Genomic DNA, 22,226 nt, shown 5'->3' on the forward strand with positions numbered 1-22,226 from the left:
GGGGCCCTTTAACAATTATTAGCATAAACGATCACAGGATTGCAGCCTCCAGAACTGTGAGGCACACAAACATTTGTAAAGATTAGGGGTCTAGGCTCCTGAAGCCTCTTAAATGATGTTTAACTGGTACAAACTTGAGAAGAAAAGACAGAAGCAGAGCAGGGAGAAATCCACAATGATCCTCGTCTTCATCTCTATTTAACAGCTCTGTAGTATGACACACTTCAGCTGTGAGCGGTAATTGCTTCCTGCTAGGCTGGCTGTAGCTTGAATAATATTTACACTGCTGGGTTTAAACTACACCATGATTCCATTTTATGACAGAGAAACCACTGAATGCTTTGGTTTGATAAATGAGTTTGTTTATTGGTTTTCAGGAAACAGGTTAGCAGTATAGAAATGTTGGTGGAAAATCTTTCCTAAGAGAATGAATCTAAGTGCTTTTTGAAACCATGGGTAGAAAAAGCCATAAATTAATGGGTTACAGGTGGAGTTAAAGTAGCCAAACCATGTTAAAGTGTCAAATAATACTGCAGGCGTTGAGAAACCTATAAATGGATCAATTAAAATGGTAAAGAAACATGGAAACCAACAAAAGAGGAACCCTCCCATCACTATACTCAAGGTCTTAGCAGCTTTCCTGTCTTTACTCTTGGAAAGCTGGTTTGGCTTGTTATCGTGGGAACTTTCTGGTTTGTTTTTTATAACATTCAGATGCTTTTTGGACACTTCAAAAATCTTTGCGTAAATGCCTATCATCACACAGCTAGGAGTCAAGAAGCCAAAGGAGAAGAGAATCGTTCCCCACATTTTATTAAACATAACTGGACAGGAACTAGAACAGGCCACTAAAATCTCATAGCCTTCAATGCCAGAAGCATACGCTTCAGAGAAAACCACCCCAAAAGCAAAGACAGCTGGCACTGACCAACAAATGGCTATCAGTTGCCTAATCACAGGAACAGTCATTTTGCACGAATAATGCAGAGGATAACAGATGGCATAAAAACGATCAACAGCAATGGAGCAAAGGTGGAAGATGGAAACCAAGCAGAACATCAGGTCAAAGCTGTAGTGGATTTTGCAAAAGGTGATCCCGAAGTACCAGCAGTTCTCCACAGATCTGATCATGCTATAGGGCATAATCAAGAAGCCAAGGAGAAAGTCAGTAACTGCCATGGAGAGGATGAGAAAGTTAGTTGGGGAGTGCAGCTGTTTGAAATAGGAGATTGAAAGGATGATTGCCAAGTTCCCCAAGACTGTGAGGATGATGACTCCAGTCATGGATGTGTACATGACTCCGCGTATACTTGCTGACCTGGGACTGTCATGGCAGGAGCCATTTCCAAATTCAGAGCAATCAACGATATCCTTGGAGAAATTAAGAAAAGCCATGATCCTCAATCTGAAAATAAGACTATTTAGTCTTCAATCAGCTGAAATTCATGTGTGCCATTTACTAGGGATAAAGGGGGTAAAGGGGGCAACCTACCCTGGATCCCCACATGGCTAAGGAAGCCCAACATGTTGATTCATATCAGCCAGAAAAGGGCCCCAAGACTATATTTTGCTCCAGGCTCTGAGTTATATCTGTGCCCCGTGGCTGTTTGCAGCTCCTTATCAAGTTTTTACATTAGAATTTCAGGAAGGTTTCTCTACACCAAGCCTTTTGTTCCACGAAGAATGCTAATGTAGTATACTCACATACAGTGTTCCCTCTAAGGCGTGCGGACATGCGCACACTCACAAGGTTTTTTTAATGTCCGCTCAGTTAATTTTATATCCTGCTCAGGTTGAATCAGGAAGGCCCCACTCTGAATGCCAGTGCGCGCACACTGCCTTGATTCTGCTGCCAAGAAGAGAACTCATTCCCCACACAGATGAAAAAAATTAGAAAGAACACTGCTCACGTACACAGATATTTTCTGTTAATTACCAAACAGAAGATAAAACAAAAGTCCTAGTCAGAAGCATATGTACATCGTTATTCCAAATAACAATATTCAATCTCTTTGGCAGGGAAAAACATCCTGCACAGTTAACATAGCTGTGGTTTAATATTGAGTTGAGCTGGTTCGCACATTTTTTTAATTTATATTATTATCATTTATTTATTTTTTTATTATTTGTATAACATATTTCTATACTGCCCAAAACACTCTGGGCAGTTTACAACAAAACAAAATAAATGAGAACAGAAAAATTAAAACATTAATTAAATAAACAACAGCAAAAGAAGTTAAACATTACAATTTAAAAATTTAAAACAATGTTTTAAAACAGTGTTAAAACTATTAAAACAGTATTTAATTAAAAGCCTATTAAATATTAAACAGTATGTAATATATGCTTCATATACATGAAGCATATATAATTGTCATCTTTCATGAAGATATAATGGTTAACCATTTGTGACTAGCAGTGATCAATAGAGAAATCGGCATCCTGACTATCTGTCTTGCCAGTGACTCTGAGTGTCAATCACTCCAATCACTGATTGGAGTGTCAGTCACCTGCAACATGCTAAATCTGAAAGTGCAGGCGCTTGATCCTATAAGCTTGCTCAGGTTCAACATTGCTCATAGAACTGAAGGCTGACAGTTAGCCTCACTTTGCCTGCAGCTTCAGCAGAGCATAGCACCCCTTGGTCACATTCTTACTAGCCTGGCTTTGTCAGTCTCTGACTTGTCCCTTACCCTCTTGTCCTTCTAGAACGCCCAGTGCATGGTTGCTTCTTAAAGTAATGTTGACGACACTGATTCTAAAGACACAACAGGAAATGCTATTGAAGGATGGTAGACACGCTTTAAAAATAAATGCATGCTGTCAACAGCCCACAGAGCAGTGAGCACGCAGAACAGCTGCAGCACTCTGAGTGAGGCAGGTGGGACTAGGGCAGTTCTTCTGTAGCACAAAGCCATTGTGGCTGGAGATGGTGGGAGCTGTCGTCCAGCAACATCTGGAAACCCAAGGGTGGGAACTCCTGTTCTATAGTGGTGTTGCTGCCTTAGTTTAAAACAGGACTGCACAACTTCAGTGCACCAGCTGTTGTTGGCTGAGAGTTTCCATTGTCCTCAGCCACAATGACCAGATGTCATGGAAGATGGGAGTTGTAGTCCAACGACAGCTGGTGGACTGAAGTTGTGCACCCCAGTTTGACAGCTTACAGTACATCCAAATATTAGCCACTGCATTTGTTGCCACATTTGAGTTTGTTCTTCTTGTCCTCATATCCACCTTAGCATCCCCCACCCCACAACCTGCAATAAATGGTGCTTCCTTTTCTTAAAACTGTGGGTTTTGGGTTTATTTGTTACTCCAAATAATGCCAAATATATGCAATTGCTCCTGTGCCTATATACACCCCCCAAATCCTTATGAAGCAATCTGTGATTCTGAACAAACTGGAGATGTCCCTGTGGGGCTCAGTCAAAAAGGGGTTGTATAAGAGCAAATGTTTCACATAGAGAAACTGGAAAGTGGAGCACTGACAGAGAACTAGAGAAAGAACATGATGGGATGAACATGATGGGATGATGGCGCCAGATCTTCGCCCTACTGTCAGTGACAAATGAAGCAAAAAGATGCATTCCACAGATTTGAGCCACCGTCACTGATTCTGTGTTGGCTGATGTGTCTTTAGAAATCATCAACAGTTCTCCTACACCCTCCACTACTCGCTGTTTCAGCCTTGTTCTGTACAATAAAACAACACTGGGCACCAGAACAATGAGTTTGGCAAAGAAAGCCATTTTTGTCATGACCGTGCCAGCTTATTCAGTTGCACCAGTAGGATTTCCTTCCTGGGTCTGTTGGCAAAACTGATCCAATACAAGATGTCATGATGTGGCATGATGGTCACTGCAGCCCTTTCTTAATGTCTCCTTTACTGGTGCAGCAACTGATAAGAATAAGATTGACTCTTGAATCCTATTATATTTAATCAGCTTAGTCCTTCTAAGTACGCCACTTTAACTGATTTGCAATTCAGGCTGTAAAGGTGCCTTGTGACTAATCTGTCTAATCTGACAAAGAAGAATAACCTTCCTGTGCTGCTAAATGTATTCTGAGAGCTATAATAGGATTGCATTAGAGCCAATAATACAAATTCAATGAATATATATATATATATATATATATATATATATATATATATATAATGAAACACCGTTAATGCACCCTTTTAACATTTATTAGGTTTATAGTGAAATTACATAAATTGGGTTAACTCACATCTCAATCAAAGCCACACCAAGCTGGCCATGTGCATACAGTTAGAGCACTGTTCTTCATTATAAAGCCTGAGAGCCAATGGCAGTTCTCATCAACCCTAAATGCGGCTCCCTGTAATCATTTATTGGGCTTATGTGAAGTGTTGGTTGAAGCTGAATACTCTGCACAGTCTCCCTCGCACCATGTGGACGTGACCAGTGTTCCCTCTAACAGGGATTCCCAGATGTTGATGACAACTTCCAGAATCCAAAGCAAAAGCCATTGTACCTGGGGATTCTGGGAGTTGTAGTCAACAACATCTGGGAATCCCTGTTAGAGGGAACATTGGAGGTGACCATCCCCACTGTGCAGTGCTGCATTTTGCCCAGTGCTGGTGGGTTCCTTTCTGGGAAACTGAGCCCTCTTGATCCCCTGCACCATATTGGGAGGCATGCATGGAGTGCTAAGAAATAAAACCCTTCCAAGTGCTTTCCCCATAGAGCTTCGAAGAGAAAGCTCCATCTCTCTTAAAGGGCCCTCCAGCACTGAGAAAAGTGCAGTACTCTGCAGAGGTCAGCACAGTGGGAAATGGCTCTTACACCAAAAGCTTTTGCCCAAGTGACCCCTACTTGAAAAATAGTGAAGGTCACTGAGTTAGGGTGTCAGACTAGGACTGGGAGATCCAGGTTCTTTTATAAAGCTCATTTGGGTGACTTTGGACCATTTATCTCTCAGCCTAAACTAATTCACAGAGTTGCTGTGAGCATAAAATCAACTGTGTACTCCTGAGCTCCTTGGAGGAAAAACAAGACATAGATATAAAACAACAATTTTTAAAAAATACCACCACAATTCTGCTAGGATTCCGCTTTTGAGACACCATCACCAGCACTCATGTTGGTTTGTGATGGCATGCCAAAAGTCAGATCCCAATTCATCCTGTTGTAGTGCATGCACATTAGTTTGACACAGGCTGAAGTGGCTGGACATCAGCATAGGCTAGACTTTTTCCATGCTGCCGTGGGCAGAGAGCTGTGTGAATTGATCATGGGAGGGGTGGGGAGAGAGACAAGGCCCTATTCCTGTCAAATTACACTTCTATACACCATTTTTGGAAGGGCGGTATATAAATAAAATAAATAAATAAAGACTACAACCAACCAACTCAACATTTTGGGTAGAATCTATGATCAGGAGCAGCTCCAGATTTCCAGGGATCCTTGACAATCTGTCCTCCATGGGCCCCCTCCTACCTGGATTGGTCCTGGGAGGACCACTCGGCCATAAGAGCCACACAAAGTGTATGGACACAGAGGTGGTCTGACGGCTCAACAGTGGGCCCTGGGTCCTCAGCAGCTGCCCAACCATACCAAGCCCTGATACAGCTCTGCCCATCACGGACCTTTCCTATGCATTTAAAGGAATGGGTGCTTGAGCAGGATAATGCTGCTGTTGTACAGCAAAACATTCATCTTGATTGCCATCTTAGACACTATATATCAGAGATTATTAAGTAGGTCCAAAACTCCACTGAAATCTGTTACAAGGGATTTTACCTAGAAAGCTCAAATAGCATTGTATCACACCACTCTTTCTTCCCCTACCTGAGGTGGTTTATATAAAGCCATTAAAACATTAATGTGGAATTAGAAGTCAGAGCCAGTCCTTCCAAGTAGTACCGTACCCTCTTCTGAACTACATTGGGTTATCATGATGCCGTTGTGCCTTTATGTAACAGCAGCCAGGTCTTAAGAGAATTTCAAGTGCAAGAAAAAATGCAGTTTAGATTTTTTTTTCTTTTCTTTTTCTTGTAGCTACAAGTGAGGTCAAATCTCTAGGAAGGATTGTATCCTCCCAGGATCGTACATCCAATTTGTTCTATAAAGCGGCTTTGGAAGACTTGGTGACTCAATAGAATATGGCCCTCAATAAAAAATAATTTCCCAGTTTTTAAAAGAAGGAATACATTCAATATATAATCATCTTAAACTCCTTTACACTATTCGACTTTTGATCCAGTAAATTGTCCTTTTCTGCTACGAGGCAAACTAGATTCTGCTGAAGTGAATCCTGACCCATTCATGAATCCCATTCATGAATCCTGACCAGGCACATCCCACTCTACCTAACTTTCTGTACCCCACCCCCACCTTACATTATAGCATTTTGGTTCTTGGCCAAATAGATTGGACTCCGCATTTTAGAAAATTGGAAACTGAATCTCTAGAACAGGCCTGCACAACATGCAGCCTGGGGGCTGGATGTGGCCCGTGAGGCCCTTTTTCCTGGCCCCCAGGGCTATTTCCTCTTCCTCCCCCTGCTGCTTAAAAAACACCTCCTCCAAAAAAATTCCAGCCGCTGCACAGCCGAGGAGACGGCTGCGGGGGTGCGGGTGTTCTACGGCAGCAGTGGCGCACAGCAGCAGAAACCAGAGCGACACTCGGGTCTGCCATTTGGCCCGGTGTTGCTTCCCAACTGCAAGGCGTGCCTGCGCAGTTAAGTCTCTTAAGTCTCTCTCTCTCTCTCTCCCCCCCACCAAGACTGCTCCATTCTCTCTCTCTCTCTCTCTCTCTCTCTCTCTCTCTCTCTCTCACCCACCATGACTGCTCCATTCTCTTTCTCTCTCTCTCCCACCATTCTCTTTCTCTCTCTCTCTCTCCCACCAAGGCTGCCCCATGCTCTCTCTCTCTCCCACCAAGACTGCTCCATGCTCACTCTCTCTCACTCTCTCCAAGACTGCTCCATTCCCTCTCTCTCTCTCTCGCTCTCTTTCTCTCTCCAAGACTGCTCCATTCTCTCTCTCTCTCTCTCTCTCTCTAAGACTGCTCCATTCTCTCTCTCTCCAAGACTGCTCCATTCTCTTTCTCTCTCTCTCCCACCATTCTCTTTCTCTCTCTCTCTCCCACCAAGACTGCCCCATTCTCTCTCTCTCTCCCACCAAGACTGCTCCATGCTCACTCTCTCTCTCTCTCTCTCTCTCTCTCTCTCTCTCTCTCTCAGGCCAAGCCTCCTGCTGCATCCTTTCCATCTTTCTTTCCCCTTCTCCATTCTTTCCCAAAATTATGAGAAGAGGTTCTCATTTCCCCCCCTTAAAAGTGTTCCATGTTTTGTGTGATGATTTGGCAGAGGTAGAAAGGAAGAACAATGCATTTTATTATGTATTTTGTACAGATTGTATAATATTTATATTATTAGAATTAATTTTAATTCAACTTATTCATATTAATTTAAATCAATCTTGGCCTGCCAGAACATCAAAAGCTAAATATTGATTAAATTCATTTTAAATTCATTTTTAATTCATTTCACTTTAATTCAGTTGATTGGTTGATTGGTTGATATTAAGTGTTACTCTAATAATCAGCACCCTAGGAATTGACCTCGCCCCCCATGAACCAAGTCACGGTTGGTTTTGGCCCGCCAGGTCATTTGAGTTGTGCAGGCCTGCTCTAGAATGTAAAAGGTGAAATCCTTAAAATAACTGGCATAAATATATTGGCTGCCATGTTGCGCACCACTACAGAGAGGGTGCACACTCTGTACTGGGCACACTGCTGTGCCCAGAAGGTAGTGAAGACACAAGCAGGTTGTGCAAGCAGCATCCCCACAGTTTAGCCCATGGTGCCAAATGGGAGAAACTGCAGGGAGACTACTTGCAGAGCCTTCTTGCATCCTCGCTGCCTTCCAAACTCATAACAGTGTCATCATGGTGCATATCATCTCTATAACAGTGTGCATCATGTCACCCATTAATAATAATAATAATAATAATAATAATAATAATAATAATAATAATGCCCCCAGTGAGGCACTACCTTGACATGGTTGTGGGGCTTGTGTGCTCTGATGAAGGTGAGAGCTATGCCAGAGGTCCAACCATACTGGACAGGTCTCACCAGAGGAGCCAGACAAAGAGTGCCTCTCCCATCAGCAATATGGTGAGACGTAACTTTAATAAATCTTTACCGGATCAGTCGTCGCCCGGGTCAACAAGGACCGCGCCAGATGCTATAGTCCCTGGACATCTGGTGGCAAGTGGGCTACAGGACTCAGGATCTTCAGTTGAGCAACCAGGTCTGGAGACAGCAAAGCTATTGGAAGAAACATCGCTTAACCGGGAAAAAATATTTAAAAAATGCCAACAAGGAAATAATGATCTGCTATTACAAGTCTAGTCCAACTAGAAGAGGTTATTTAAAAAGAATGTACCAAATTTGGAAAGAGAAGCATCCAGATACAGAAATAACAGAACAAAGGCTAGCAGACCAGAGAAGATTCATAATAAGAAATAAAGTATTCACAGCAGTTGAGCTGGAAGAACTGCAAAGAGCAACACAGGCTCAAGATATGGAAGAAGAATTACCACCAACTGAAGCAGTTGCTCAGGCGCAGATGGAGGAGGTGTTGGAAATAGAGGATACCACCGTTGCTGAACTGTTTCAAAGTCAAAACCAGGCAACCTCCCCTTTGCCTTCACCTCAAAAACCCAAATGCCGTTTAACAGAAAAGCAACAAGAATTAAAGCAAAAAATAACTGAGCACATGAACCAAACAACCACCAGGATTCGACTTCCCGCTCTAAAAACAGTTGCCAAAAAACAACTTGCTCGGGCATTAAAAGATGTCAATGCTGCACTTGCAGAAATAACAACCAATAATTTGCAAGAAACAAACCAACTAATGTACAGTGCAGCAACAATAACAACACAAGAGCTCGGATATAAGATCAGTGGACCTGTAAAAAAAGAAAGCAGTGCATCACCTAAATGGAAGATTCGATTAGAAAATAAAATCTCCAGGCTTAGATCAGATGCTAGTAAATTGAAAGATATGAAAGACAAGAAGCTGAAGAATGAAAACACCAAACAGTATCTGATCCAAAAATACCACCTAGATTCAAGGAAAATTAGAGAAGTCCTGGAAATAATAAAGCAGCAAATAACAGCAGTGTCAAAGAAGATTAGCAGATATGAAGCCAGAATTACACAACACAGGCAGAATCTCCAATTCCAGTCAAATCAGAGATGTTTCTACCAAAGCATAGAAGGAGAAACTGCAAGAAACCTAGAAACACCAAATAAAGAAGAAACAGTGCAATTCTGGGGGAAATTATGGGACAATCCAATAGATTATAATAAAAAAGCAGGCTGCATGAAAGAGGTCAATAATGTAACCAACAAATGCAAGATCTAATAATAACACCAGAATTAATAAGTGAAAGAGCAAAGAAAATTAAGAACTGGACTGCGCCAGGCGACGATGAACTGCATGGCTTCTGGCTTAAACACCTGGAATAATAGCAGATGAAGTGAAAATGAAGATGTAAAAAATGAAAATGAAGATGTAAAAATATTATGGGACTTCCGACTACAGACAAACATCTGCCACACAATACACCAGATATCACTGTAGTCGAGAAGAAAGAAAAACAAGTCAAAATAATTGACATAGCAATACCAGGGGATAGCAGAATAGAAGAAAAAGAAATAGAAAAAATCACCAAATACAAAGATCTACAAATGGCAATTGAAAGGCTGTGGCAGAAGAAGACCAAAATAATCCCAGTGGTCATTGGCGCCCTGGGTGCAGTTCCAAAAGACCTTGAAGAGCTCCTCAACACCATAGGGGCCACAGAAATCACCATCAGCCAATTACAAAAGGCAGCTTTACTGGGAACAGCCTATATTCTGCGACGATATCTATAACCATTGACAATAAAATTCTGGCATCCCAGGTCCTTGGGAAGGACTCGATGTCCGGATAAAACAAACCAGTCAATAACACCTGTCTGACTGTGTAAACAAGAAATAATAATAATATAATGGCTGACATTATGTGCCATCCGAATGGCAAGGGTGGGATATGAAACACCACTGCTCCAGACCCAGAAGCAGTGACACCATTATGGTACTTTTGTTTTAAAGAATTGTTGGAAACCACTTTGGGTACTTTTTGAGGTAAAAGTGGACTATACTTTTACATACATGAATGTTGTATATCCTGCATACTCTCTTGTTAAGATTAGTCTTGCAGCACTAACAGGGTGGGAAGTAGGGGATATTTTATTTCTTAGGCTGGAGAAGAGAGAGTTGAGCTCAGAAAAAGACGCTTGGAGCAGGGACCATTTTTCCTGGTTCTTTTAAAAAGCAACCAAGTTGTTCTGGTAAGAACTAATCTGCCTACTCTCCTTTCACTATAATCTAGATTGAAATTACCATCCTCACAAGTTATCACACTTCAGCCTTAAACATTCACGACCCAGCCAGCTTGAATCAGGGTGGATGACATCATTACAAACTATATCCTTCAGCCATCCCCATGTGTCCCTACAGCTGTAGCAAATTTGGTTCAAATTGGTTACGTGGTTCATTAGCCCAGTTATGCCTCAAACATTCTTGTATCTGCCATCTTGAATGGGGTAGATGACATCATCACAAACAATGTCATTGAGGTGTCCCTGTGTGTCCCTGCAACTGTTCCCAATTTGGTTCAGATCAGTATGGTCATTCACAAGTTAGCCCACGAGCCACAAACTTTCCTATGTTTTAACTGTTAATTAGTTTTATGCTGTCTTTATAGTTTTGATTTTAATTGTTAATTGATTTTAATTGTTTTTACTTTGATGAAAACTGCCCTGAGCCACTTTTGAATGAATGAATAAATGAATGAGCAATATGTCTGCCATCTTGAATTGGGGTGGATTACATCATTAAAACTACACCATTGAGGTGTTCCTATGTGTCACTCACTACAGCTGTACCAAATTTTGTTCAGATTGGTTAGATGGTCCACAAGTTAGCCCACTCGCACCTCAAAGTTCACATCTGACACCTTGGATGGATGACATCAACGCAAACAACACCACTGAGGCATCCCTCCATGTCTACAGCTGTAGCAAATTTGGTTCATTTTGGTCCATGCATTGCAAAATTTATAGGGAGGGACACACACACACTGCCAGGTGACCTCAAAAGCTTACTTTCCTTAAGGAAAGTAGGCCCAAGCATTCAGGCTTGAAGTCATTGTTGACATGAGACATATACAGCATAAACAGAAACAGGAGAGACACTATTTTTTTATATTTTATACCTACTCACCCTATGGCTATAATAAAGTCAAATTAGAATGATAACTGGCAGATATACAGTGAATGCAGCATTCAGTGTAACAGAGAGCAAGACATTTAAGTTTGGCAACTAACCTATTACTTGAGCTGCAGTTTCCTATGGGGAAACCCTATGAGTGTGCAGAGCAATAGGCTAACATTTAGATTAACAGTGCATGCATAGAATAAAGTTTGTGCATTCATAATAGGGGAGGGGCAATTTTTGCAAATCCCTCATTCTGCCTGCTGCTCTATAACCTTCAGGGACATATTTTCAGGGGGTACTGGGGGGAAAGCAAGAAGGGAGAAGCACTGTTATTCTGAACCTTTTGCTGCACCTGTGTCAGCCTGTTTGCACATACGGGTAGGGGTGTGAAAACAGGTTCAAATCTGAACTAGTTCAATATCAAACTGTTTCGGTTTGAAGGTTCATTTCTACACAACCCCGGACCAAACACTCAACCCGTCAATCACAACCCTGTGATTTTCCCCCATTGTGTATTTTTCTTTGTTTAATTCAAAACATCACCAGTGCTGCATCTGAGCAGAAGGAGGATGCACATAGAAAGGCTGACTAGCTCTTTCCCCTGCTAACCTTTTCCAGCTCAAAGACACCCTTGGCAGGCTGCTTTTTCAGCCAAGGAGGGAAAATAATGGGATGTACACTGAATAACCATAAGAAAAATACTAGAGCTGCACTCTGGTATTGTACTCTGTTATTGAACTAGGTACTCTGGTTGCACTTTGGTACTGAACTCTATGCAGATGACAATATAGGAAAGAGCGGAGTAATCTCTGAACTGACAACTTTGTGGCTGGCAGCCACCGTACACTGAAGCAGGATGCAGTGTTCTCCTCAAAACCACTCCCACTGCTTGCAAGAATGCAAAGCCTCTGTGGTATGGGTATGCACGGAACCTGTTTGGTTCAAATCTGGGCTGGATTCAAACTGACCTGGCCTAGTACTATTCTGAGTCCAGCCGAACCAGGTCTGTTCTAGTCCAGCCATTGAACCAGGCTGAACCAGTTTGTGGGCCCGTTTGGGGATATACTTGTAAAGGGGAATCAGGCGAGGATTCCCCTTTACAAGTAAAGGGACATTCCCTATCCTAAGGCCAGTGGGGAGCAGGTGGCGAGAGAAAGGGCACACTTTGTACTTTAATGAGGAGAAGAAATGAAAAGCTGAACCTGAAGGAAGTTTGGAAGCAAAATTTAGGAACAGAAGAACTGAGGGAAATGGAGCAGAGAAAGGTGTGGGAAGAGATAAAGATGGTTCTTCATCAGTAAGTCAGGGAAAACAGCAGGTGACTAAGAAAAGGAGCAGTGAAAGCTTGGCCCATAGAAATAAGAAGGAAAGAAGGCTCGAAAGAATTGCAGGAAGAATACAGTAGGGTTACAAAAAGATGAGTAAAAGAGAGAGAGGTTATTCACACGAGCATGCAAAACCGGGCTAAGGGAGCCCAGTTTGACACGCTTGTGTGAACTGCCGGGATTAGGCCCAGTCCCAGCAGCTACATGGCGGCAAACCCACCTAGGTAGCCTCCCAGTTAAACGAGTTAAGGGAGCAAGCACTCCCTTACCCTCACTTTTCGGATCGTGTGTCAGCCGTGGCTGACATGTGCAGTGCATTATTGGGGTTCCGGTGGTGGGGCAGTGTGCAGCAGCGCATCCCGGCACCCCGGCCTGCAGTGGGAGCCGCTGCTCGTCTGGGCAGGCGATCCGCTTGCCCAGAGACTAAGAGCCAATCGTCTGCAGGGAAGGTAAGTAAAACCCTCCTTCCCCACAGACCTCCTGTGAGCTCTTCTCATGGACCGCGAGAAGAGCTCTAATATGTTCCCTAGGAACGAGAAAAGAGAAGATGGCTATAAGTAGGGGTATGAGGGGGTAGTTGTTATTAGTCAAATGCTATCCTTAGGTCTCTAGTTCACTACTAATGTTTCCATACCATCAATCTACAATACTTTTTAAAAAAGTGTTCAAGTTAAACGTATTATATCATCCACTGAAGACCTCTTTAAAAACAGAAGGAGATGGCAGCAGCCATCTGGGGACTGTTCGAGGTTAGCAGATAGATGTGTTTACATCTTTACAAAACCCAGTAAGGGCAAATGATGCTTCAAAGGCATATTTGTTTTCAGAGGTTCAGGTCAATTCATTATGGGATCAGACAAAAGCGCAAAGCTTTTCTCTCATTTGCTTCCAATTTGCTATCCTGCTGGGTTTAAACAGAAACCAAGAGACCTCATTAACACACCTCTGTTGTATTTCTGAGTCATAATGTGGGACAGCTACTCAACACAGCTGATTAGGTGCTAATGAAGCCCCAAACGACAGGACTTTTGCAAAATATTGCTCTCCCTTTGGAAAGATATATTTTGAAAGCAGACGGCAACAAGGCTCTTTGGGAAACAACAAAATTTGTCTAATCATACACAAGAGAAAGGAGTTATTTCTGAGTTTGATCACACACTTAAAGGTGGCATTAGCATCATCCTGTATTATTGAGAGACAAAAGCTACCTTTGGTATAGCTTCTAGAGAGAATATAAACCTAATATAGAGGATATCTTAGTTTAACACAAACATATAAGCATATTATCAAATAAAATATAGTTAAATAAAATAGGAGATTCTCAGAATAAATAATGCATTTAAGGGGGGCAAGCATAAAACATAATGAGGCTATTCCCATAAGCAGCAAAAATCGGGCTAGGAGAGCCTAGCCCAATTTTTGCTGCTCGTGTAAACCACCAGGCTCGCAGGCAAACCCAGTGGCTTACAAACAGCTAGCCCACTTAAGCAGCCTGCCCCTTAGCCCTGGTTAGCTGAGCAAGTGCTCCGCAAACTCGGGTTAATGGATCGTGAGTTGAAACGGTGCGGCTCCGTGCCGCAGCAACTCACGAGGAGACCCCCAACCGGGAGGCTGAAATGTAGCCTCCCGGCAATGGGGTCTCTCCAGCATGCCCTGCACACTTGCGTAGGGCATGCTGGAGCTTCGGGGGCCACGCGTCCCCCGAACTCCCCAGTCCCCAGTTGTGTGGGCGGCTGATCTGGCCACCCAGGCCTGCCCTCCTGCTCATGTGCTAAGCCCGCTCTCCCCGCTAACCCCCTAGAGCAGGGATTCTCAACGTGTGGGTCCCCAGATGTTATTGGACTTCAGTTCCCATAATCCCCAGCCCCAGTGGTTCCCAGTTGGGAATTATAGGAGTTGAAGTCCAATTGCATCTGGAGACTCACACGCTGAGAATCCCTGCCCTAGAGGCTCTTCTCACGGATTGTAAGAAGAGCCTCATTGGTTGCTTATCTGAAGTAAAACAATACAAATATTCAAGTGAAGGAGAAGAAAATTTACAAAATTGTGGGAGACTTTTATACATCCTGTCCTTTAATAACCCAGAATAAGTGGGTCCTGGTAGCGCATACTCAAGATTGTCATTGTTATCTGAAGACAGCCTAAGTATCTATACCACGGTAGTTTGTTTATTTATTTAACATATTTTTATACCACCCAAAACTTATGTTTCTGGGCAGTTTACAACAAAGTAAAAACAGAAGTAAAACATTAGTTAAAACAAAAAACAAAAAGTTAAAACGTTACAACAATTTAACAATTTAAAAATAATATTTTAAAACAGCATTAAAACCATTAAAATAATATTTAATTAAAAGCCTGGGTGAACAGATGTATCTTTAAAGGCTTTTTTAAAGCTGTCAGAGGTAAGGAGGATCTTATTTCAGTAGGGAGAGCATTCCAAAGCCTTGGGGCAGCAGCGGAGAAGGCCCGTCCCTGAGTGGCCATGAGACGAGCCGGTGGCAACTGCAGACAGACCTCTCTTGATGATCTCAATGGGCGGTGGGGTTCATGATGAAGAAGACATTCTCTTAAATACCCAGGGCCCAAGCCATTTAGGGCTTTATAGGTTATAACCATCACATATTTTGCCCGGAAACATATCGGCAGCCAGTGTAGCTCCTTCAATACAGGAGTTATATGGTCTCTCTGAGATGACCCAGAGACCAGCCTGGCTGCCGCATTCTGGACCAACTGTAGTTTCTAGACTACATACAAGGGAAGCCCCACATAGAGTGCATTGCAGTAATCCAGTATGGAGGTTACCAGCAGATGTACCACTGTTCTGAGGTCGCTTATCTCAAGAAACGGATGCAGCTGGCGTATCAGCCGTAGCTGATAGAAGGTACTTCTGGCCACTTCCTCAACCTGGGACACCAAGGAGAGGCTCGGATCCAGAAGCACCCCTAGATTACGTAGCTGTTCCTTCTGGGGATGTGTGACCCCATCCAGAACAGATAGATCTACATTATCTCCCAAGTTTCAACCCTGCACAATGAGTACCTCTGTCTTATCTGGATTGAGTCTCAGTTTGTTATCCCTCATCCAGCCCATCACCGACTCAGGCTGGAATTTAGGGAGGTTATGCCCTCTCCTGATTAGGCTGACATGGAGAAATAGATTTGGGTGTCATCAGAATACTGATAGCACCCTGCACCAAATCTCCTGATGATCTCTCCCAGCAACTCCATATAGATGTTAAACAACATCGGAGATGGTATGGAGCCCTGAGGCACGCCATACCAAAGTTCAGATTTTGGAACAGCAGTCTCCAAGGGACAGCATCTGGAACCTGCCTAGGTTCTACATTCCTATTATGTAATCATGACCTCCTGATCCTAGGGTAATAAATCATTCTCCTTTGATTGATTGATTGATTGATTGATTGATTGATTGGAAGAAAGGTGTCCTTCTTTTACTACTCCAGTCCTCCAGTATATCCACTGTACAGTACAGAAAAGGAAGATGGCGGTGCCCTAACCAGTTTGCTGGGGAAGTCGCCACCATGTTTGCTTTCCATCCAGTAATCCTTTCAACTGCACTGTGGTGCATCGGCATGCACAGTATATTTCTAATGCTGGAGACAAAACAGAATGATAGTGGGAGAGGGATAGTCTGAGTGACAGAGTTGGTAGCAGACACAATGAGTTCATTGCAGACACAAAGAGCTTTGCAGTTGGTCAGGCTGCCATACATCTCTTGCCCACTCCTTGGGCAGTGAAGGATTCCCAGGTGCTGGAGTGGCTCCATCCATTCAGCCCCACCAATGACTGTCCTCAGCAAAGCCTTCTTTTTCAGGCTACAACCATGCCTAGGAAATGACAGTGTTTCTTGGCTTCCTCACTGGTATTATCTCCTGGCATGACGTCCTTGGCTCTGGCTGGATCCCTGGTATGACTCCTGATCCCCACTCAATGGCAGATCGTGCCTCCAGCTCAGCTCTGACACCCACCTCCCTAAACTCAAATTCCAAAGGGATCTCACTCCCTCACAACTGCAAAACAAATCATTGGAAATGACTGCTGACTGTAGTCATTTTTACAAATCACAGTCCCATGGATTTTGTCTCCAACCTGTTTCTAGCACAGCTCTTGTGTAATGAATAGCTGTAAATGCCATACCTAAATCCTGAATTTATTGTCCTAAATCAGGCTGTCTTATGGTGGCCAAGCTTTCTAGACCTGGCATGGCCCAATCATTTGTAGGAAACAATGGACATTTCAGTGGGCAGTTGGCTGCTCCAGGCAAGTACCTGTAATATGAGTCCTTTCCACCTGCAAGTCTGGGCCTCAAACTAGTGTTGGCCTTGAAGGGAAAGACAGTACTACATTTTAGGCTGGGAGAGGGGAAGAAGTCAACAAGGGTGCCAGCCATTTTGGATACCACCCGAAATAACATCCTTATGTTATGCTCTTTCTGTCTCTCCCCATAACCTGTAGCTCTTAGAAATGCAATAGGAGTTGGATTATATTTCTAACCAGAAAGTGAAGAGTTAATGCTACCTTTAACTTCTGAAGTGGGGACAGGGGCAGAATTGATATATTACTCAATTCCTACATTAATTGATTGATTGACTGAAGTACCATCAAGTCGGTGTCGACTCTTAGCGACCACATGGATAGATTCTCTCCAGGATGATCTGTCTTCAACTTGGCCTTTAAGGTCTCTCAGTGGTACATTCACTGTTGTTGTTATCGAGTCCATCCACCTTGCTGCTGGTCGTCCTCTTCTTCTCTTTCCTTCAACTTTTCCTACATACCTACATACCAGCACATAAATATTGACTTCATTCTCCATCCCGAGAACATGTAATCTAGCTTTCTCATCCATCTTGATTAGTCTTTAGTCAGTTTTTCTCATTTTATGCAAGCTTACAGTAAATACTAATTGCAGTTATGACTCTGCGTGAATTCTTCAGAACCAACTCTGCTAACAGTAGCAACATATTCCCATGTTCTGTAGTAAATGCATTGTGTATTTTGCTGCTCAACCAAAGATGTGGAACAGGGTTGAGGAAATGTATAGGGTAATGACATAGTGACATGATGTTGATATGTGTTGCAGAAGAACTTGACATGGAGGTGCCATTTTTAATGACATCACAGAAATATTATCAAAATGTTGCTGCACATTATCTCTCAAAACATGTCACACAAGTAAGGCTAGATGTGGTTTGGTGATGGCGAAGCAGATTTTGTGATTCCAGAGTACTGCACTATGTTGCCTGCACAATACATTGTGCTGCTTTGGGGGCAGGTGCGTAATTGGAGAGAGTGAGCTTGTGTTCGCCCCTCTCGAGCAGGGCCCCCATTGTTGGGTTAGCCCAACTGTGCCATCCAACAGAAGACCTAGGACTTACAGCCCCATGGTCCTCCCCAGTAGATTGGCCCTCTCAATGGATAGCCCACCGACAGCAAGCTGCCAGTGGAGCAGGAGTGTGATTTGGTCTGCATGGACTGCTTTGATGGAGTGATCCCTTGCAACAGCATCTAGGCATGGTGGGACAGAACCCCGCCCCCCAGATCCTTTGCCCTCCCTCATATACATCCTAGGAAGTCTTCATGTTCCCTCCCCTTTCCTCAGTAACTGGGATCTGAGTATGCGCCCCAGCCCCCCCCCCAATTATGCTTGTGTGAAACTACTTAGGTGCAGGACTTTTTGGAAGGCAGCCGTGCCATTGCTGTCTGAAGAAGCGATGTCATGGCATGGCATTTAGAGGGATTTAAAGGTCATTTCCATACTGAGGGCAAGTGTACGGCTCTGGAAATGCACAGTTGTGGTGGGCATACCCACTTCAAGATCATGGCAAATCGCAGTTGCTCTGCTGACATGCTGGCATTTTGCCCACAGTCTGGCTGTGGAGCTTGCTGGGATCAACCTCAGCAGCTGAGCGGCAGGGAGGGGCTCCCCTCTCCTAGAACTGGAGGTTGACGGACTGCATTTGGAAGTATGTCTGCAGAGCAATTTACAGTTTAAAATTGAAACTGTGTGTTAGCCAACCTCTGGTTTTGTGTTACGTCTGAATTTGGCCATTGTGTCTCATGATGATGTATTTACCTTTGCTAATCTTCAGTCACATTGTTCATTAGAACTTGTCTCCGTTACATATTTAGGCCAGTTCAGCTGGGCTTCACAAGCGCATACTCATCATCATGAATTTTATTACAGCCATTGACTAGCAAAAAGCACATACTCAGAGAACCCCAAGAACTGTAGTTCGATGAGTAAGCTCTACCAAGAAATACCCAGCTCTTTCATAAAACTTCAATGTCAAGGCTTATTGGAGGGAGTCATTATGAAGAAACTATTTAAGAACAGCTTATGTTTATTGTGACCAAAATTACCCAGATCTTTCATAAAACTTCAATGTCAAGGCTTATTGGGGGAAGCCATGATAAAGAAACAATTTAAGAGCAGCTTATGTTTATTGTGACCGAAAACAAATAAGTTATTTGTAATATATGTTTGTGCAGTGGCTTTAGGATCAAAGCAATGTCTTGATCAGTTAAATGGCAGTAACTTACCAAAATTAACTTATTGGTATTATTACTGTGCCTTTATACCAATTTCCTAACATTTAACAATGAGCCCCTGGTGGCGCAGTGGTAAAACTGCCGCCCTGTAACCAGAAGGTTACAAGTTTGATCCTGACCAGGGGCTCAAGGTTGACTCAGCCTTCCATCCTTCCGAGGTAGGTAAAATGAGTACCCAGAATGTTGGGGGCAATATGCTAAAATCATTGTAAACCGCTTAGAGAGCTCCGGCTATAGAGCGGTATATAAATGTAAGTGCTATTGCTATTGCTATTGCTATTTATTACCTTACTGAAATTCATTTCTGATGAATCTGCTCATTTTTAGAAGATACAATGCATCATCCTGTCCAGCATCTCAACAAACATTACTCTCCAAGATTGCACAGTGCAGCTTACAAGTTGGCAGCGCACCTTCTCTGTAGATTCTTCTCTGAAGATTTTCCAAGAATGCCCTGCAAAATCACAAGGAATCCTGGGGCACACTGTCAGATTGCACATTGCAGCTGTTTGCTAGTGCAAAATTTCCTGAATCAGTCTCCACCTTGTTCCTGCTCATACCAAGTTCCTTGCACCATACCAAGTTTGCATAAGAAAATGTTGGATATGGTGTGATGAGATCTCTGAACTTGAAAAACCATTTGCAAAGCCCTTGAATACACCATTAAAATTGAAGCAAATTCAGCCCCACTGCTCAGCTTGATGGGATGGCAAGGCATACATGGATGCATTCATTTCTAATTCTCAATGATCTCTGCATTAAACAGGCCCATTTTTGAATATCTCTCTTCCATCATAAGGAAGGGTACTTTGTTTATGTGAAGTAAAAAAAGAGAAAGTAACACACAACCTTTAATCAGCTCCTCTCATTCCTTTCCTTTATAAGTTCCAATTCCTTTCCAACTCCCAAGTAAGCTGTAACAATCTAGTTGCCCACTCTCAGAGCATTTTTAAAGTGATACCCCCAAACCTGCTACTTCACTTTTTACTTCTCCTTTGAAGAAGCTCAGCTTTCTCCAAAACACAACAGAAGCATGGCTCAAAATTCAGTATTTTCAGTCCAAAAATAGCTGAGCTCTGGATGAATTCTGCTGAAAAACTTTCCCCAATAAAATCATCTTCAAGGCCCTTCGAAACCACAGATAAAAATATGCGTAAACCATTGGGTTTAATGTCGAATTCAAGTAACCGAACCAAACCATTGCATCAATGAAAATGGGTGGTATTGTATATTTCATAAAGGGATCTGTGATGGTACAGAAGAAGAATGGGAACCAGCAGATGAGGAAGACTCCCACTACTGTGCCTAAAGTCCTTGAAGCTTTTCTTTCACTGCTGTGTGAAATATGTTGCCTCATTTTAATTCTTATTTGTGTCCGTTTCACAGCATCCTTAATGGATCTGGCCTGTCTTTTGGCTATACAATATATCTTCCCATAGACACAGAGCATGACAAATCCAGGGATATAAAAAGAAACCATGGAGGCCACCACCCCTGAAGTTTTGTTGAAGAAGACAAAGCAGCCTCCCACACAATAGATGTATTTATAGAATGTCTCTTCTGCTCCAAACATGTTTAGCTCCAGAAAAACCATCCCAAAGCCAAACATGGCAGAGACTGTCCAGCTTATGAAAATCATTTTCAATATGACAGAAGTATTGATCTTTGATTTGTATCTCAGTGGATCACATACAGCATAGTAGCGGTCAATGGAGATAAATGAGAGATGGAAGATGGAAGCTGTGCTCAGCATGATATCCATACTGGTGTGGATTTTGCAGAAGGGTTCTCCAAAATACCAACAGTTCTCAACCGACCTCACCATGCTGTAAGGCATCACAAATAATCCCAGGAGGAAGTCCACCGTAGCCATTGAGAGGATGAGGAAATTGGTGGGTGTGTGAAGCTGTTTGAAATGTGATATTGAAATGATAACGGTCAGATTGCCAGCTACAGTAGCCAGGATCACACTCAGCATGAAGATGTACATGGAGATACGGATGCTCATTGACCAGGTGCTCTTGACACAGGAGCCATTTATGGAGTCACAGCACAATTGCATCCTTCCGAAGGATTCAGATTCATGCAAGCACATAATAGGCTCAGTCTGATGGGAGTTTCAGGAACTGAAATATTATAACAGGAATTGTTTAGTCTTTTGCCATCCAGCAGAAGATGAGCATCTGGTGAGAAAGGGAAAAAATTAATATATATATTAGGGCTAAGACAAAATGGCACCTTCCCTACTTGGCAGAGCTATTGGCAGACTGTGAACTGGCTGTGAACCCAGTGATTGCTTCCATGGGGTTACTCTTAAGGGGGAGCTAAGGGTGAAGTGTACCCCCCATCTACCAGTAGCAACAATCATTCTCTGCTCCACAAGATGCTGGAGTAAGTACAGGAAGCAAGGCCCAGATTTTGTTTTATTCATCAACAATCATCACCACGACCATCATCATGAGGTCAGTGCTCAGTTACATTGGGCCCAGGGTGCCTCCTCCCCAACCCCACATCATCATGGCACCTCCTCTTCCAACACCCACCCTCAGAGCAAAAACTGCCACTGCTGTGTCCTTCAGCAGCTTCAGTGGTAGCTCCTTCTTCTTGTCACCCTCTGTGATGGAGAGAGGGAGGAGATGCCATGATGATGTAGAGGCCTGGGATATGCTCCTATTGGCCAATGGAGTGTGCCGAGAGTGGTGCAAGTCTGTAAGCTGACTAGTGCCTCAAATATCACCACAAGGGGGTTGGATGAGTGAGAATAGGCAGCCATGGTCCTTTGGGCCCATACCCAACCTGGCCGACCCATGACACCAGCTCTGATTATGATAAATAATCAGACTTCTGAAGAAGCCTGCATTGGATCCCTCAGAGTTAAGCAACGATGGGCCTGTCTCCATAATATCTACCCTAGTATCCTTCTGGAACATCTGAGGGGCTTGGGAGTGGGAGGCACTATAAACAGCAAGTGATCGCTGGGGGTGGTGGGGGGAAGCACAAGGGGTTGACTGTATGTCTTAACTGTT

General features: G+C 43.1%; 2 protein-coding genes across 2 annotated transcripts; both read right to left on the minus strand.

Annotated features, from left to right (window-relative positions):
* Positions 1-363: 363 nt before the first annotated feature.
* TAAR2 (trace amine associated receptor 2) lies at positions 364-1,404 on the minus strand. The gene has a single exon (XM_053285897.1). The coding sequence runs from the start codon at positions 1,393-1,395 to the stop codon at positions 364-366; it is 1,032 nt and encodes a 343-aa protein (XP_053141872.1). The 5' UTR covers positions 1,396-1,404.
* An 18,850-nt stretch (positions 1,405-20,254) lies between these two features.
* TAAR1 (trace amine associated receptor 1) lies at positions 20,255-21,262 on the minus strand. Its single transcript, XM_053286643.1, has one exon. It carries the CDS (start codon positions 21,260-21,262, stop codon positions 20,255-20,257), a length of 1,008 nt encoding a protein of 335 aa, XP_053142618.1.
* Between the last annotated feature and the right edge of the window lie 964 nt (positions 21,263-22,226).

The sequence above is a fragment of the Hemicordylus capensis genome, chromosome 1 (genome assembly GCF_027244095.1).
Source record: "Hemicordylus capensis ecotype Gifberg chromosome 1, rHemCap1.1.pri, whole genome shotgun sequence".
In the NCBI taxonomy this organism is placed as follows: Eukaryota; Metazoa; Chordata; class Lepidosauria; order Squamata; family Cordylidae; genus Hemicordylus; species Hemicordylus capensis.

Bases quoted from the DNA above. Each gene is read 5' to 3' on its own strand.
- TAAR2 (XM_053285897.1), bottom strand. From the start codon at position 1,395: ATGGCTTTTCTTAATTTCTCCAAGGATATCGTTGATTGCTCTGAATTT.
- TAAR1 (XM_053286643.1), bottom strand. From the start codon at position 21,262: ATGCAATTGTGCTGTGACTCCATAAATGGCTCCTGTGTCAAGAGCACC.